The 18112-nt window shown below is 52.7% G+C and overlaps 1 protein-coding gene across 8 annotated transcripts; it reads right to left on the bottom strand.

Moving 5' to 3' along the window:
* Positions 1-404: 404 nt before the first annotated feature.
* PLD3 (phospholipase D family member 3) lies at positions 405-17997 on the bottom strand. 8 transcript variants are annotated; one of them, XM_033128723.1, is made up of 13 exons: positions 17876-17891; positions 8662-8694; positions 7704-7833; positions 7538-7612; positions 7304-7446; positions 6656-6839; positions 5190-5310; positions 4982-5109; positions 3693-3893; positions 2383-2522; positions 1563-1728; positions 981-1080; positions 405-898 (listed from the first exon to the last, which is right to left on the bottom strand). In XM_033128723.1, exons 3-13 carry the CDS (start codon positions 7728-7730, stop codon positions 711-713), a joined length of 1473 nt encoding a protein of 490 aa, XP_032984614.1. In that variant the 5' UTR covers positions 7731-7833; positions 8662-8694; positions 17876-17891; the 3' UTR covers positions 405-710. The 8 variants fall into 8 exon arrangements, with proteins under 8 accessions (XP_032984614.1, XP_032984615.1, XP_032984611.1 ...); XM_033128724.1 differs by lacking the exon at positions 8662-8694 and having other exon boundaries at positions 7704-7795; positions 17876-17997; XM_033128720.1 differs by lacking the exon at positions 8662-8694 and having other exon boundaries at positions 7704-7917; positions 17876-17991.
* Positions 17998-18112: the final 115 nt, after the last annotated feature.

Genomic DNA, 18112 nt, shown 5'->3' with positions numbered 1-18112 from the left:
GCGCCAGTGTTCAGACACGTGCGTCCACGCTTGGGATATGGCGATGGTTCGGTGCGTGTTCATCCGGCTGGGAACATGCTGAGTGTGCGGCACACACTACCCCACGCTGGCGATATGAGCCTCAGCCCATCCAGCCACGCATCACACGCTGCATACTCAGCACATGCCAGCTCATGTGCACTGCACGCTGAGGGCTCAGCACATGCTAACTCACTGGGCCACATGCTGCATGCTCAGCAGAGGCAGGTCACCCGCGCAGGGCTCAGCACACGCCAGTCACATATTATGGACTCAGTACATGGCAAGCACATGCTAAGCGCACACTCTCGTGTCTCCACCAGAGACCCATGCCGGCTGTCCCCTATCCCGACACCCCACCTCACACCACTCAGTCAGGCACAGGCTGTACAGACAAGTTATTTACTTCTTATTATAACCTTGGGCCCTCTTTGCCCTGGGAAGGGGGTGGGCCACGGGGCCCAGCATGCACCCCCACTTCTTTGGGGGCTGATCCCTCCCCCAGCTCGGCTGGATCCCGGGGCCTCAGCGCCAGGCCCATGGGGACAGAGGTAGAGGTGGGAGAGCAGGGAGGGCCTGTGGAACCACAATGGAACAGACAGAAGCAGGGAGCACAGGGGCAAGAACCGGAACCCAGGACACCTGGGTCCCTGGGGGCCTTGCAGGCCTCAGCCTGTCCTCTGGGCAAGGCCTCAGAGCAGGCGACAGGCGTTGCCCACGCTGTCGGCTGCCGTGTTGAGGTCATGGCTGTAAGGGGAGTCCCAGTCCCTCAGGAAAACGGCCTCCAGCTGGCTGCGCAGGCCTCCACGCCCATTCTGTGTCACCAGCAGCGAGGTCCCCGCTGTCTCCGTGAAGTAGCTGCCAGACCAGTTGGACGTTCCTATGGGGTGGGGAGCAGAGTCAGGGCCCATGGTGGTCCCTGGGCCCCCCTTCTGTTTCCCTGGTGGTGCTTGGATACTCACCAATGTAGGTGGCACGTTCGGTCACCATGTACTTGTTGTGGTTGACGCGGGCATATGGGATTCGGGCTTGGGTCTCGTCCGCAGGGACCACAAAGAGTTTCTGAGGGAAGGCAGAGAATGGGAAGCAGCGGGAGATGCAGAGGGTGGTTAGAGAAGCCCCAGGGTCTATGGGACTGGGGACGCCACTGCTTCCCAGGGAACCCTCGGGACCAGAACAGGGCCCAGCAGGGTGGGTATCAGTCAACACTAGCTGGAAAGGATGACCCAGTCATCTCATTTGCCACCTGTTCCTCTAGGATGGCTCCTATTCATCCCTTAGATCTCACCTCAGATATCCCCTTCCCCCAGAAAGTCTTCTGTGACCCCTCAGGCTGGGGTGGGTGCTTCCTTTGGACCTTCCGTCCCTGGCCCTGACTCCTCTGCCCATGTCCCCCCAAACTAGCTCCTGACCCATGGTCTCCCCATCACAGTAAGTCTCTCTCTGGGTTACCCCTGCCAGACGACAGGTGAGCTCCACAAGCCCTATGTCCCCAGTATTACCCCACACAGGGGCTGCGGGCCGTGTCTGGGGCAGGTGCTTACCACCTGGATGTCAGAGTGGGTGTGGTTGTCACGCAGGGCAGCCAGGGAGAGCAGGAAGGCCCGCATGGATGGCTCAGAGTGTCCCCAGCAGCTGATCAGCAGACGCACCTTGATGCCCCGTTCATAGGCTGCCCGCCGCAGCCCGTCGTCGATAGCAGGCCAGAACCTTGGGGAGGGGTGCAGGATGTGGAGCGCACTTCTATCCACAGGCCTCACCCTCAATTTTAGGGAACCAGGCCTAAAATTCAGCTTCTGAGAGCCCTCAAACCCTAAGACCACCCTATCTCTGGCTCTCAGTCCTGTTCCTTAAATCCCATATCCCCTAGTCCCTGATTCTGGCTCCCATTCCTGCCCCCCCAAACCCAGTCTTCCTATTACCTTGGCTGCTGCCTCCAAGACTACCTTCTCTGAGCACCCCCAATCCCAACCGTCTTCCCTTCTTATTCCTGATCACAAACCCCAACCCTAATGCGCCAAACCTGGAAACGTAGCTCCCAACCCCGCAAGCCTTCATCCTGCCTCCAGCCCACGCTCCCTGCTTCCTTCCTCCGGAAACCCTGCATCCCATCCCCTGCCTCAGGCCTCCAGTTCCCCATCTCTACTCAACCCCAATATTCTCATCCTTTTCTCTCTCCCTTTTTCCTGTCTCGAGCACCCACACCCCGTCTCCCGGTCACCTGCCTCTTTTGCCTCTCCCCATGTCTTCCCCTCCATCTGTCCCCTTGTCTCGGCACCCCCTATCTGCTTTCTGGGCCCCATCCCTCCCTCTCCCACTCCTTTTCCGCTCTTGGCAGCTTCCTGCCCTGAGCCCCAGCAGTACCTGCGTGGGTGGGAGAACTCCATGGTGGGCAGGTAGTTCATGACCGCGATATAGATGAAACTCCGGGCATTGTCCACCATGTTGAGCAGGGCCTTCAAGTCTGGGGTGCGGCTACTTGGACACAGTGGTGGGGGCGCACTCTGGGGGCAAGGGGACAGTCAAGACGTGTGCCCTGCCAGAGGTGCCATCACAGTGGACCCCATGGACACACAGCTCGTCACTAGCCAGGTCCTGTGCTTCTCACTGAATTCTCAGCCACCATGAAGGGGAGGGGTGATTGCCACTCCCTGTTCACAGGTGAGGAAACAGAGGCTCACAGAGGGGGACTTGCCTAAGGTCACATAGTTCTGGTTCCAGAATTTATTCCTGAAATAAGGTCCCTGGTCCAGCACTAACAGTATCACCTGGGAACTTGCTAGAATTGCAAATTCTTGGGCCTCATTGCACAAGGCATATTGAATCGGTGCTGAGGTAGGGCCCAGGAATCTGGGTTTTAACAGCCCTCCCAGGGATTCTGATGCATGCTCCGGTTTCAGGACCTCTGCTCTAAGTTCATCCCCGACTCGCTCCCAGCCCACCCTGATGGCACGCCACGCCACACCAGACCAGGCCCTTTACTCGGCTACCTCCATCCTCATGACAGGTGAACAAACTCAAGCTCTTAGAGGGGAGATGGTAATGGGGGAAACTTCAGTCCCCTGTGGGGGACCACAGGACCCCAGCGAGTTATGTGTCGGTCCCTGCACCCGTGCCTTCGTGTGGCCCTCCACAATGACTATGGGCTTGGCCACATGATTTACTCGAGGGCGACTGAAGATGAGGTTGGCCATCACACAACTAGTGAAAATATCAACAGCTGAAAACAGCAGTGCCTTGGGTTAGAGTGCTCTGTATGCCACGGACGACAACCAGCGTTGTCCAATAGAATTTGCCACAGTGATGGAAATGTTTCTGTATCTGTACTGTCCAATATGGCAGCCACTTGCTATACATGGCAGCTGAGGACTTCAAATGTGGCTAGTGTGACTGAGGAACTGAATTTTTAACCAGATTTAGGGTTAACAGGGGGGTACAGCTGGGTCCACGCAAGCCCTATGAGGTTGTAAATATCATGATACCCATTTTCTAGATGAAACCGAGGCCTATGGAGGTTGGGACATAGTGCAGGCACCTGCCCAAGCAGAGTGAGCAGGAGTAAGGGCTAGTGGTCAGGAATCCCCTCCCCACCAATCACTGGGGAGGACTAGATAGATGGAGGTCATGAAGGCATATGGCCAAGGTGTGACAGGCCCCTCTTCCTTTAGACTCACTGCCAGGTAGGCCAGAGCAGGGGTTCCATTGAGGCAGATCTCCATTGGCGTCTCTTGATTGTAGTGGGTGTCATAGGGCCGGGGCCAGGTCGACGGGATGGAGCTGCCTGCTTGGCCCAGGTACCAGTAGGCCTCAAAGATCTTGGTCAGGTCTTGAGCTAGGCAGCTGCAGTTGTACATGACCACGCCCAGCTCCTTGACCTGTGGGAGGACAGTGCTGAGCCTAGGGTAGTGGCCAGGTGCCCACAAGTGACAAGGATACCTGTAGTCACCTCTTCCTGCCCCCGCAGCCCACTTTCCTGCCCCTTGCCTCTCAATCTCCCCTTCTCTCTGTCCCTGTTCTCTTTCTGCCCCTCAACTCCACCCCCAGGTCCCCCCAGCTAATCTCCTGGGATGGACATGAACTTGACTCAAGACTAATATCTTAAGTCAAGTTTCGCTGAAAATCATCCAGTTATTTGAAAGCTCTGGGTTTCCTGAACCTTTGCATATGCTTCTACCCCCACCGAGCTCCTACTCAGTCTTAGGTCTCAGCTGACAGTTTCCTCCTCCGGGAACCCTCCCTTGACTGCCCAGACTGCACCAGGCATTCCTCTGGGCTCCCACCGTCCATTGGGCTTCCCTCATCACTCTCTCTGGTGATAAACCGGTCTCCCCACTGGGCCGGGAGGACAGGCACCAGGGGTGTCTCAGACACAGACGTGTCTTCAGCATCACTCCGCAGAGTTGGTGTGATTTAGGGGCTGAGCAAATCATCACCGCCTGAGTTGTACCTCTTTCCTGTCTTGTGCAGATTCCTGCAGATCCTTTAGGTATCAGATTAGTTGTCACCTCTTTTGGGCCCCCTTCCCTGATATCGCAGGTTGGGTCCCTCACCCATCCTCCTTGACCCCTCTGGGCTGACACTGTCTGGTGACTGGCCTGACTCTGCAATGTCCTGGGAGTTCCGAGAGACCCATCTGTTCCCAGCATAACCCAGAACAGGGCTGGGCTTAGAGCAGCCACTTAGGGAATGAATAATGAAGGCCAAATGGGTGGACAGGGTCTCAAGTGCCCTGTAGAGGGGCTGGCAGCTGTCACTGGGGACCAGAGGGAGCCCCAGGCTTCCATGAGCAGGGGGAGGGCAGTAGAGAGCTGGATTTGGGAAGCCTGGTAGGAAATGGGAAGAAAGCCATTGCAGAGATTGGATAGAGAGGACTCTGGGATTGAAGAGGGGTGCAGTTGGAGGCCAGGCAGCCTGTGGAGCAGGGAGTGGCTTGGAAGGGTGGGTAGGCAGGGGGCAGGCAGACCTGGGTCAGGGAGCGCCAGTCCATGTTGGCACTGCCGATGTAGAAGTGGGTCTGGTCCACCACCCAGAATTTGGTGTGCAGGACACCATGGGTCAGCTTCTGCATGTCCACCATGCGGACCTGGGCACCTGTGACCGACAGGGGTGGTAGTCAGGGGCCGGCTTGAGCAACCCCAAGCCCAGCCCGTCCCCAGCTGCCCCTGGCTCACCGCTCTGCAGCAGGGTCTGCAGGTCTGCCTGGGGCTGGGGCCCGCTGGGCTTGCTCACGGCAATACGGACCTTCACACCTCTAGGTGCCAGGGTCTGTAGCTGCCGGAGGACCTCCTCGCCCTGCGGGAAGGGGAGAGCCTTTGAGGGGCTGGACCAGCCAGCTCTCCAACCCCACGCAGCATCCCCCTGGGGGTTGTTTTGAGATTGGGCTTCGAGATGAGATCAGGAGTGAGCAGGCTTTACGTTAGCCAGTATGCCTAGGGACAGTTTTATAGGTTAACATATTAAAACCTTTCTTTAATAACTGGACACTGAGCCTGGTCAGGGCCTCCCTGCCATTCCTGCCCTTCCAGGGACCTTCCCAAGATCCTGCCTTGTGTCAACAATGCCTGGCACCGCAGGGGCCTTCAGGCACCTTACAGGATATTGGGGCTGTGGCTCAGGATGGAGGTCCAGGAAGGTCTGAGTGAGGCTTGATGATGCCAATTACAGCCCATGACTCCCGGTTCCTGCTCTGAGCCAGGCCCCATTGTAAGCCTCTTCACATTTGAACTCACTGAATTCTCTTTACCCTCATTGATGAGGCAGGTCTGAGTATAATCCCTGAGGTGCAGATAGGGAAACCGAGCATTGGAAAACTTAGTGGTGAAGCAGAGTTTGAACCCTGACCATCTGTCTCCTACGCCTATGCTTTGAACCACTCCAGTGGGTGCCAGGAGGGAGTATGAGTTCCTATCATTTTAACTTTTGTCATTTTTTTTTTTTTAGGCAGTGCTTTAGGAGCCCCACAATGTTAATAAATTTTAAGGCCTCTTTTCACAAAAAGCAATGGGAAGAAGATAAAAGGGAAAATTTCTGTGTTTTTCAATGAAGGGGTGATCCACCTAGGCTGTTCCTTTCCAAACCTTGAAGTTTTATGGTTTTTAAGTTTGTCTGCAGATCATAAGAAGGATATAATAATAGTAAATGCTTATAAAGGGCTGGGCCAGGCACCACGCTATAATTTGCATGGATGAGCCCGTCTCGTCCTCAGAAGGGGCGGGTGCTATATACTGGCTCCATTCCACAGATGGGGAAACTGAAGCCCAATAGGTGAGGTGATCTGCCCCGGGTCACACAGCTGGGAAGCGGCAGCCTGGCTAGAGGCTGGGCTGTTACTCACTCTTCTCTTCCATTTCTTGATGTGACAGGGTCAGGGTAGTTCGTGGGTGAGCAATACCTGCCAACCTAATCCCTGGTAACCAAACCCACACCCTGACATTCAGAGGCCTCCAGATGACCATGACAAACGCCCCCGGTCCAGAGGGCCATGTAAAGACAGTTGCTTCTAAACACCTGTGTCCAAGCCTCTGTGAGACATTCCCACCAGTCTCCTGGGCTGCAGGGGAACCCCTTCACCCCACCTCCACCCCCAATGCCTCCCACTGTCCCACTGCTGTCCACCAGGGCCCAGGTTGTCAGGTACCTGCTGGGCAGAGGGCTCTTGAGTGTGGGTGTCATTGTTGGTGAGGGTCCAGTAGAAGGAGGCGATGTCCAGGCTGCTGTGGGCCCCAGCGAGCAGGCCCAGCCAGGCCTGGCCGGTAGAGGGGTTGCCCGTGGAGGCATTGGGGAAGTCCAGGCCCTCAGGAATGCTCTCTACCAGCACGGCTCTGGGGGGTAGGGGGTGGTATCAGCCGCAGGGGGCCTGAAACCACTGGCTGGGATGTAAGTGATCCTCCCTGTCTGGCCAGGGAGGATGGAAGACTTACTGTGTGTGCCTGTATTCATGATTCTGTGTCCATGCATGTGTCTGTCTAGAGCTGTGGAAGGAAGGTGTGTATGTGTGTGTCTCTGTGTGAGTCTGTCCACAGATACGGATGCAAGATGCCATGCGTGTCTGTGTGAGCCTCTCTTCATAGACCTGGAGAGAAGATGATGCTGTGGCTGCCATGGGAACAGTGTCGGGGGGAGGGGGTGGCATGGAGAGAAGAACCTGTGACAGTGCACTTGGGAGTCTGTGATCACCTCACTGTCATGGGCACTGGATGATGTTGAATTCAGGCCCTGTCTGGTGTGTCTAAGTGTCCCTGCCCTGTTAGGGACCCTCCCCCACACCATTCGAGGGGTCACTTACTCGCAGGGGTCATAGCAGGGGGCTGGGCGTTGGTTGGGCCCAAAGAGATGCAAGTCACCATATTCCCATAAGAACAGCTGAGTCATCAGGGCACCAAAACCCACAACCGCCAGGATGAGGACCAGCAGGACCCAGCGGGCTTTCTGTGGGGAGGAGGAGGAGGCGGTCAGCCAGCCCATGGCGGGCAGCCCAGCCCATGCCTGAGATAGGCGGAGGGTGATGGTGGGCTCCTACCTTCTCTGCAGCCTTCCATGCCTCAATCTCATTCATGGGTAGCTCGCTGGCGGGCTCCTCAGCAGGCACTTTCAGCTGGGGGATGATGGGGATGGTAGGGGGTGACAGGGGAGCCCCCACCCTCCATCACATCCAGCCCCTCCCCATTGGGGCCCCATCCACTTACCTCCTGATACATCAGTTTAGGCTTCATCTTGCCAGGCAACCAGGGGGCACGCAGAGCCCAGGCGGGAGAGTGGGTGTGTCAGGGTCTCCAAACTGGGAACAAAAGCTGGCACTGTGTGGGGTGTTCTGGGCTTTTGAGGGACGTCATAGAAAGCAGATCAGTCTTGGGACTGACAGGACCCACTGGGTCTCCTTGTCTACGATCACGGGGGCCACTGGCATCACGCCCGCCACCCCAAAAAGAGGAAGCAGACCGCTGGTCAGCAAGGATTTCGAAATCCCTCAAGTTCCAACGCCTATGCTTTCTTCCCATCTCTCTGTGGTAGCCTCCCTGCCGCCCTTTAGCGCCCACCCTGCCCCCCTTTTGGCACCATCCCTTCTCGGAGCTCTAATTTAGACATTCCCAAAGAGACAGCTCCGGACGGGGTCAGCGGAGACCCAAATCCTTGTGCTTGCTTTTCCCAGACCTGGGACTACCCAGGGGGCATTTTCCAAGTGGCTCCTCTGCCCTCTCCCTCAGGTACCCACCAGACAGCTCATGCCGGGAGCCCAGGTCCATACGGGCCTCCCCTCCAGCTCCCAGCTCATCCCTCCCAGCTACCCCCCACGACCCTACCCCGAAGGGGCCTCGGCCTTCGTCCCAAGCGGCAGCTGCTACCTCCGCGGGGCCCCAGCTTCTGCCCCAACAGGCTGAGCAGGGAAAAGTGGGAGGAGGGGGCGGGACCCGAGGAGGCTCCGCCCACTGCAGCGGGGAGTCTGCGCAATGCGTTCTCCAGCCCGGCTCTCCGCAGGGAGAAGGGGGGCCCGGCCCCCCAGGTACGGTCGGCCAGGTAGGCCGGGGTGGGGAGAGTAGATGGCTGGGGGATGGGCTTTCAACACCCCACCCACAGCCCCCGTGCTCGGTGAGGAAGCCACAGGTAAAGAAAAAAGGAACCTTACATCTTTTTTCGTCTACAAACCTTTTGAATTTTTGTACCACGGGCATGCATTGCCTAGTCAAAAATAAATACATAAATTAAATTAATGATTTAAAAACAAAATAAAATGGAGAGATAAAGGTTGAATAACATGATTTCGAGAGGTAGCGATAAAATCAGCAGAACACAATCCACACTCTGGGAGGGGAAGAGCAGAGTGGGGGAAGGAGACGGTGGGTTGTCTGTTGGAGTGTTTGTATTATGGTATTTGATTTCTTTTTAAAGTCACTGATATTTTGATAGGGATTTTTTAAAAAAATTGTTTCTGAAATCCAGGCTCTGTCTGAAGGGATCCGCAGGATTTCCTACCTCCTGTGTCCTATCTCCCAAGCAGGATTTAAGGCCACAGCTGGAGATACAAATTGGAGAACCTTTCCCCGCCCACTTCTCTCAAAGAGAGGCAGGACCCCCTTCCCCGAGCTAGGCAGGAAGTTAACAGATAAATGCAGAAAAGGGTTACTATTGAGACAAGCAACAGCGTCAGAAGTGGCGTGCTTTTGAGAGTGGGGTTTGGGGGTTGGTCAGAATTGCTTTTTATCGCGTTCCCATGTTTTAAAAATTGTGAAATACAAGTGACTAACGGAAAAGTAGAGAAAACAGCTATGTGCAGGGTAAGAGAATTATAAAGGGACACAGGTGTTGCTGCATCCCAGGTTTTGTCACTTAAAAAACAAAAATTTATGTGTATTCATTACTGTGATTTATAAAAAGGGGGTAAAATTCCAAAAGGGAGCTAGGTTCTGCTTTACCGCAAGATCCAGCCTATCTCTGAAGGATAATTTGTAAAGCCCTTCCCCACAATGTCCCCTCCCAGATTGTGGAGAGCAGTGCATAGCTAGACCCCTCCTCTTATAGCAGGGAGACAAATGGAGGTGGGGTAAATGGATCCAGCAAGAAATGGCAACCGACCAAGGTTATTTGGAACTCTAGAGGTCACTAAAAGCAGAAGATCCGGAGGTACCAGTCTTAGAAGGCTGCAGGGGTAAGGGTGGGGGAGAGAAGGCCTGGGGTACGAAACATTTATTTGTGAAGTCCTTGGTGAGAAGTATTGTATTAAGAATAAGGGGTTGGAACATCAGACGCTGAGAAATGAGGGGAGTTGAGATGCACAAGAGCAAAACTGCTGTCGAGGTGAGGCTTGGAGAGGTTAGGGAGGGGCCTGGGTGCCCTGAGGCTAGGGACCTGGCGATGGCTGCTAATAAGCCAAAAATAGGAAGAAAAGAGGGAGTTCATTCAAGCTGTTAGTGACTCTTTGGCTTCTAAATGTTAACTTCTGTTGTGTTTTTATAAAAGCAATACACCTGAGGTGTTTAAAAAGAACACCAGCACTGGAGAGGTGGTTTAGACTGGATTGGATGGGCGAGGCAGTTAGTACTGTGGGTTCCAGGGCCAGATGCCCCATTTGATTATGAGCCTCAACACTTATGTGACCGTTTGATCTTGAGAAGTGACAATGCATCTGTGCCGTAGTTCCTCCATTTGCAAAATGGCCATGGTAACAGTAACACCTACTTTTCATAAGGCTGTTCACGAATTTGACACAAATTTATTGAGCCCCTGTGCACCAGGCATTGTTTTAGGCACTGGGGAATACCACTGTGAACAGACATGAGGGAAGACAGACAACAAAATAATAAGTAAATAAGAAATATGTTAGAAGGAAACAGGTGCTATATAGAGGATAGGGGAAGGGGCTGGGTAGGGGTGGCAATGGGATTGTTTGCCATTTTAATTAAGGTCAGGCAAAACCTCACTAAGAAGAGGGTATCTGAGAAAAAAACTTTAAAGAGGGGAGGGAGGGAGCTACTTAGACTTATTAGGAAGTGTTCCCAACAGAGGGAAGGCCAGTCCAAAGGCCCTGAGGCAGGAGTATGCCTGCTGTGCACAGGGAAGAGCAAGGCCAGTGTGTCTGCAACAGAGTAGGCAGGCAGGGGAGGGAGAGATGAGTCAGGGAGGTGACAGGACCAGATCTTGCAGGGCTGCTTGGACTGTGGTGAGGACAGGGCCTTGGGTAGGTTCTGAGCAGTGATGGGACCCCACCTGCCCCAGGTGCTGCTCTGAGTTGAAAGGTGGCCTTAAAAAAGATGGGTCTGATGTGGGCATTACCCTGGAACTTGTGAACGTGAACGTATTTAGAAAAAGGGTCTTTGCAGATGTAATTACATTGAGGATTTTGAGATGAGATCATCCTGAATTACCTGGGTGGGCCCTAAATCCGAGGACAAGTGTCTCTAAAAATGACAGAAGACCACGTGACCAGGAATGCGGAGATTGGGGTGATGTGGCCATAAACCTACCTAAGCCTGGAGCCACCAGAATCTGGGAGAGGCAGGGAACAGAACCTCCCCTAGAGCCTCTGGAGGGAGTGTGGCCCTGCCAACACCTTGATTTCAGGTTTCTGGTCTCCAGAACTGTGAGAGAATAAATTTGTTTCAAGCCATCCAACTTGTGGTAACTTGTTATAGCAGCCACAGGAAACTAACACAGGTACTTGCAGACTCCCCCTGGCTGTGTGGGGAAAACTTGGGGCGGGGGGGGGGGGGGGGTGAGGTGGTACAGAGGCGGGAGCAGGGAGACCAGGGAGGAGACAGAACCAGGCTGGGGGAAGACAATGGTGAAGAGTGGACGGAGTCTGGGTACATTTTGAAGGTGGAGCCGATGGGATTTCTAATTGGACTGGAGGTGAAATCTAGGTAAAGAAGGGAGTCAAGAATGACTCCAGGGGTTTTGGCCTGAGCAACTAAGGATGGAGGTGCCAATAGCTGAGCTGGGGAAGACTGAGGAAGAGCCAAGTTTGGGGAAAAGACCAGGAATAAAGAATGAATGAATAGATAATAAATAAATAAATGAATAAGTTTTGAACATACAAAATTTGAGATGTCTAAAATCTATCCAGGTGGCTCCTTCGACTAAAGGAATTAATACATATCAAGTGCACAGAATGGGCGTGCAAGAGGTTCTCAATGAATATGATTGTATCAAGGCTCCTAACAGCCAAAAAAAAAAAAGAAAAAGGGCATCATTACACCCCACCCCCCAACCCCAGTCAAAATGGTTGCTTTTGCTTTGTTGTTGGCCTTTAGTTACTATTTAAAATCTACATAGGACTTGTATGAAAATTCTGAGGCTCAGGCTCCTAGCTGGGGTGCGCCTCCCCCCACATCCCAGCCTCCAGTAAAGGATTATGGCCTAAACTGGAGAAGTATCCAGCACCGCTCCCCATCCCCAGACTTCTGGAAGGAGCAGGGCAGAGTGAAACTGAAGGCGGCCCGGGCAGTGGGGCTGAGGCCAGGCTGGCCATGCTTAGCTGTCTCCTGTGTGCCCAGGTCCCGAGAATCCCCCATAGGGCTCCAATACAATGCTCAAGCTGGTCCTTAAGCTCTGCTTCCTTGCACCTACCTCCACCAGAAAGTGCCCCCGTCGGCCCACAGAATCTTCCTGTCCCCTTGGCCTGTGCCCTCCCTGCCTTGAAGCATGACACCACAAACCGCAGAAAAGGAGGAAGCAAAACCCACTAGGTTGTTGAGACTGGTGTTGGAACCGCTCCCTGAACACCGCACCCGGATGAAGGTGGGGTCGGAGATTTGTTCCTTCCTCCACAGTGGTCCTTTGAATTGGAGAGTCCAAGATTCAAATCCCACACTGTCACTTTCTTAGTAAGTTACCATAGACACAGGGCTTTACTTTTCTGAGCCCCGCTGTCCTCATCTATAAAATGGGGATCATCTTATATCTGTCTGGGGGTGGTGGCTGGGGGACCTCTGAATCGTTTACATGGGTGAGCCTTGGAGTCCCACAGCCCTGCATTCAGGTCTCAGCTCTGTGTCACTAGGAAAAGAGGCTTCCTTCTCTGAGCCTCACTTTCATTCACAGAATAATGGCAGACTTATTTTCCAACCTCACATTTGCTGGGAAATCAATTAAACCATCCCTGGCAGACAGGTACCTGTAGTTAACTCTAGACACCATGTCAGGTCAATTAAGTTCGCAAACTTGTTGCAATAATGTTGCTAACCTTTTCTGATATCAGAGGGATTATTCATTATGAATTTCTACCAACTGGACAGTTAACCAGGAGTACTATTTGGAAGTGCTGAAAAGGCTGCGGAAAAAAGTTAGACGACCTTAACTTTTCGCCAATTCATGGCTCTTGCATCATGACAATGCACCAGCTCACACAGCACTGTCTGTGAGGAAGGTTTTAGCCAGTAAACAAATAACTGTATTGGAACACCCTCCCTACTCACCTGATCTGGCCCCCAACGACTTCTTTCTTTACCCAAGATAAAGGAAATAGTGAAAGCAAGACATTTTGATGACATTCAGGGCATCAAGGGTAATATGATGACAGCTCTGATGGCCATTCCAGAAAGAGTTCCAAAATTGCTTTGAAGGGTGGACTAGGTGCTGGCGTCAGTGCACTTAGCTTCCCAAGGGGAGTACTTTGAAAGTGACCGTAGTGCTATTCAGCAATGAGGTATGTAGCACTTTTTCTAGGATGAGTTCGCGAACTTAATTGTCATACCTCGTATAAGCTGGGCGGTGAGATCTGTGTCCCCTAGAACCCTGTACATACTTTACCACAGGTAACATATGTGTCCCTCGAAAAGCTGAGCCTGTGTCTGGTTTATTCCTCTACCCCCCAGTGCCCAGCACACTGTAACCACTCAAGAAATGTTTGTTGAAAACAAGAAATGGAGTAGAATGGAAACCTTTGAGAAAAGACTTTCTTAGCTGTCTCTCTCTAGATCTAGTGACACTTGTTTTATACACAATGATAACCAGCTCGTGTTCTAAGCCCAGAGCAGATAGGGTAGGAGCAGATAATGGCATCTTAGCCTGAGAGTAAAATTCAAGGTCGATTCAAGCCATCCGAGAATGCAAAGGAGGGTGTGGGGCCAATTAGCTGCTGAAGCACGTCCGAAACACTGCTGAGGCCACACCACTGGAAGCATTCATGAATTCATGGACCTTCCATATGGCTCAAAACCGAAATGTTCTCATGTTTAAAGGAGCCGATTTTCCCTTGATTGTGTAGACCCCTTTGAACTGAACAATCAATTGTCTGTGGTCAAGTCTACAGAAAACAGAACAGAGCACTGGTTTTGTAAACTTTTTTTGTTTTTGTAAACTTTTTTTGTTTGTTTTTGTTTTTAGCAGTAGAACCTTTATTTCAAAGGATCCCTCCCTAGAGGGGGCCACTTCTAGGGAGAGAAGATGCTCGGTCTGCAAAACAATCAAATAGGTAAAACAAAACAAAAAACAAAAAAACAGCATGAATGGTGACTACTTCTGCCTGGAACTCAAAAACCAAAGCAGTCCCCTTCTTGCTGAAACCACCTCTGTGGCTCCCCGCTGCCTTCAGGACAAAGTGCAAACTTCTTATACCATGTCCTCTAGGTCCCTACATGGACAGAACCTATGGGCTGCTCCCACCATTACAGTTTCAGCTCCACTTTCTGACTCCAAAGCTGTCGCCCACCTCTCACCTGAACTCCAGCTCTGGAAGTCCCATGGCGTCCTAGACACTTGCCCTCAGGTGTCCCCAAACCCTTTATACCCATTATGTCCCCAATGTCCTTAGCATCTCTCCCAAACCTGCTCCTCTCCCGCATTCCATTTCAAGGACAGCTGTTCTAACCCATCCTTCAAGTCTCAGCCTGTGGGCCACCTTCTCCAGAAAGCCCTCCCTGACTCCCCGGGAGCCCTGGGCCTTGTCCAGGGCCCCTCACATGTCCACTTGGCCTCCTGAGGGTCTCTCCCACCTACCCCTTTTCTCTCCCATGGCCAGGACCTGGGATCTCCAGCCACCTCCCTTGGCTCCCAGCCTTCACTCAACCCTTCCAATGCCCCTTCGTGTTTGACTTGTCCCCCACACCCGCTCGCAGAGCGTCAGCTCCTCACTGTGGCTCCCAGAGCGCTGAATGGTCTTCCTCTAATAACTTACTCTCACCATACTTTACATCCCAGCCATATTTAATATCTTTCAGTTCCTTGAACTAAAACCACACTTTCATCATCAGCCCTCCCATAGCGTCTCCTCCTTCCTAGAGCACACCTTTCTCTCCTCTTCATCTTGTTCATTTCTGTCAGCTCATGTACCACCTCCTCCGGGAAGCTCTCCCTGACCCCCAGCTGGTTCAGGCATCCCCTTTGGGCTCTGCCAGTCCTCTGAGCTTCTCCATCCCAGGCCTGACCACTCTGGGCTGTCACAGCTTGGTGATGGGTCTGTTTATCCCACTGGGCTATGAAACCCATAAGGGAAAGGATGGGCCTTCTCAGCCACTGCTGTCTCCAGTACCACCCAGCATAGGGACAGTACATGGCAGGTACTCAGAAGCCAGTTCATTCATCTATTCATTCAACTTGTATTTATTCAGTAACTACTTGCTGAGAAGCCCTGTCTAGAAACTGGAGGTACAGCACAGAAGACAAAAAAAAAATCCCTAGTAAAGATGACATTTTTTGGAGGAGACAATAGATGAATGAAATATATAGTATGTGCCTTGGAGAAATAGAAAGCAGGGGATGGGGGCAGTGGCATCACAATCGAAAATGGTGGACGTCTGAGTTCAAAAATGACAATACAACACGTGGGGCAAAGAAGCATTATTGTCCGTTTTTCAGATGCAGGGCAGGCCTCAGGGAAATCCTGCCCAGGTTGCAGTGTCAGTTTGTCGGCCGGGAATTTGAACCCAGAACTCAATTCTGTTCCTGGACACTACACTGTCCAACCAATTCACGGACACACAATAAAGCAGATGTCTTTTCCTTGTCGCCCTGAGGGAGGCCTGAGCCTGTGAAAGGGCAGGATGTGGGGCAAGGGGGTAGAGATCCTTATGGTTATTGAACCAGGTGTAGCTTGAAGCACTTTGTATATTTCTCACCACATTTTTTTTTTTTTTTTTTGCTCCACTTACCAGGTCAGGCAACTAAAGACCCAGGGTGGTTAAATCACTGGCATGGAGGGACACAGCCAGGAAACGGTGGAGCCAGGATTTGAACCCAAGCTGCCTCAGGGTCCAAGGGCTGGACAGCTGCCTCTCCTATCGTTTATTATCATTTATAGGTCTATAGCTGCCCTCCCTTCCTCCCCGCAACAGCAGCTGAACCCAGAGGCTGCTTTGGCCTCTCAAAAACTACCAACATCCCTTCCCCCTCCCAATCTCTGAGAGAGACATTTGAAGCTTTCTCCGAATAGAAAGGATATGAGTGCAGCTTTAAAAAGAGGACTCTGGCTCTCCTTCCAACCAGGCTGCTCTTGCCAGTCCATCGTCTGTAGTTCTGGAACTGCTGCCGCTGCTTTTTATCACATGTCACATCAGACTCCGTCCCTCCTCTCCTGCAAATCCTCCAGTGGCTCGTGCCTCACTCAGAGTGAAGCCAAAGTCTTCTCCACGGACATGAGCCCCCAGCTGATTGGCCCGGATCACTCCTCGGCCCTCATCCCCCAGCCCTGGCCTCCCGCATGAGCCTCCTTGCTAGCCTTTAAATATTCCTAAATATTCCATGTTCCTCTTTCAGGGCCTTTGCATTGCTGTTTTCTCTGCCTAGGATGCTCTCCCCCCGATAGCCACGTCCCTCTCTCCCCTCTTCCAGGTTTTTGTTCAGATGTCACCATCTCAGAAAACCTTTTCTGACGACCTTGTTTAAAACTATCACTTTTATCGTGCAGTCCCCATTCTAACACATCCTATAATCTACTTACCTGTTTGCTAATTGTCTCTTTCCCCTGCTAGAATGTAAACGCCATGAGGCCAGGGACCTCTGTGTTTGTTCACTGATGTGTCCCCAATGCCTAGCACAGGGTTGGCATGTTGAACATGCTTTTTATGTGGTTGTTGAATGAATAACTTGCATTTGCATTCTCATGTTGCAGGTGCAGCAACTGAGGCACAAGGGACAGTAGGCCACCTGCCCCAAGGTCATGCAACTATTTACGTACTAAGTGCTAGAACCAAGGTTAGAACCAGGGTGTTCCAGCCCCCCCAGGGACACATTGCTAACCACTCCTACCCTGCCTCGCTCAGGCAAGCTGTGTGAATAAGACACTTACCTCTCCACCTGGGGAGACAGGGTTGCTGAAGCTCGATTGCCTCACCTCTCTGTACCCCCAATTCTAGAGGTCAAGGGAGGTCTGGGTCTAAGCTACCTATAATTCTCCCTCCCCAGTGTTGATGAGCAATGTTCGTGACAGCTGATGGGGCACCCCCTCAGGTGTGGTGACATAGCAGAGGTGAGGATACTATGGAGATTGTGACTTGGGGTGGTGTGGGGTGGCTGCCACGGCACAGGGAGTCATGCTACAGGGAGTGTGATTGACACCACGGCAATGATGACGGCAGCTGGAGGGAGGGAGAGAGAGACAATGAGGAGGGGGTGAAGGTGACTGGATGCGGGTGAGAGTAACACGGTTAATAACAGTATTAGCCCAAATCGCTATGTCAAGCGGAGCACAGCATAAGAATAAACTGGCAGAATCGTCACAGTAATCCCTGACGTATGTGTCCTGTGTGCATTTCATAGATGAGGAAGCTTAGATCGCAAGTGTGATTTGGTGGTCAAGGTTACCCAGAGGTTTAGTGGTGGAACTGGGATTCTGGCACACCCACGGTAATGGGCTCTAGTACCCCGTATGGTGGCGGGTATGGGAGAGGTAACCCTAGACAACAGCGGAGACATGGAGGGAAAAAAATCTGTAAGGCAGGGTGGTTCCTTATGAGGAAAACTAGAATCAGGGACGGTGTCTACCAGAGAAGCAAAGGTGACATGGGAGGGATGGTGACATAGGGGTGAGGGTAACACAAAGGGAGCATGAGCGCTATTTATGGAGAGGGTGACAGGAAGCGTGCGAAGGTTACAAGGATGTACGACGAGAAGCGAGGATTTCATAATGGAGAAATAGCAACAAAAGATGAATGTGGGCGACAGAAGAAGGTGATGGTGACTTAAAAGGGGCAACTGCGACCTATGGTGGCAATGGGGGCTTAAAAGGGACGAAAGCAAGTTAAGGGGGTTGGATGGCAACAGGAGGATGATGGTGACAGAAGGGGAGTGCTGACGATTTAAGCCGGGAGGAATGACGATATATTAATAAAAGGACCGAGGACGACAGAAGGGTGGAGATGCATTATAGACACGAAGTGACAACACGAGGAGGGTAGCCGAGGCGCTGCGCCTCCAGAACGCACAGTACCTGTTCTCCAGGTCCCCCACTCCCGGCCCCAGCCTCGCACGCACCTTCTATACTGGAAACCGGCCCCACCAACCCCGCCAACGCAGGCGCACTCGGGCTGGACTGCGGCTGGCGGGGGCCAGGCCTGTGCCTTTCTGATTGGCCGCGCTCCTTGCTAGCACCGGGCGGAGGGAAGCACCTGGGAGACTGTGATAGGTCACGTGACGGCAGTCGCTACACTCTCGTTGGTGGCGGCCC

This window comes from Rhinolophus ferrumequinum, chromosome 15, assembly GCF_004115265.2.
Source record: "Rhinolophus ferrumequinum isolate MPI-CBG mRhiFer1 chromosome 15, mRhiFer1_v1.p, whole genome shotgun sequence".
Classification (NCBI taxonomy): Eukaryota; Metazoa; Chordata; class Mammalia; order Chiroptera; family Rhinolophidae; genus Rhinolophus; species Rhinolophus ferrumequinum.
Note: the sequence above shows the minus strand (reverse complement) of the source record. Positions and strands in the feature narration are given on the sequence as shown.

Excerpts from the sequence above, each read along its gene's own strand:
- PLD3 (XM_033128724.1), bottom strand. The coding sequence starts at position 7,730 with ATGAAGCCTAAACTGATGTATCAGGAG. Across the intron at positions 1,081-1,562 it reads CCCACTCTGACATCCAGGTG|AAACTCTTTGTGGTCCCTGC; the intron begins GTAAGCACCTGC and ends GCCTTCCCTCAG. Across the intron at positions 899-980 it reads CGAACGTGCCACCTACATTG|GAACGTCCAACTGGTCTGGC; the intron begins GTGAGTATCCAA and ends CCCACCCCATAG.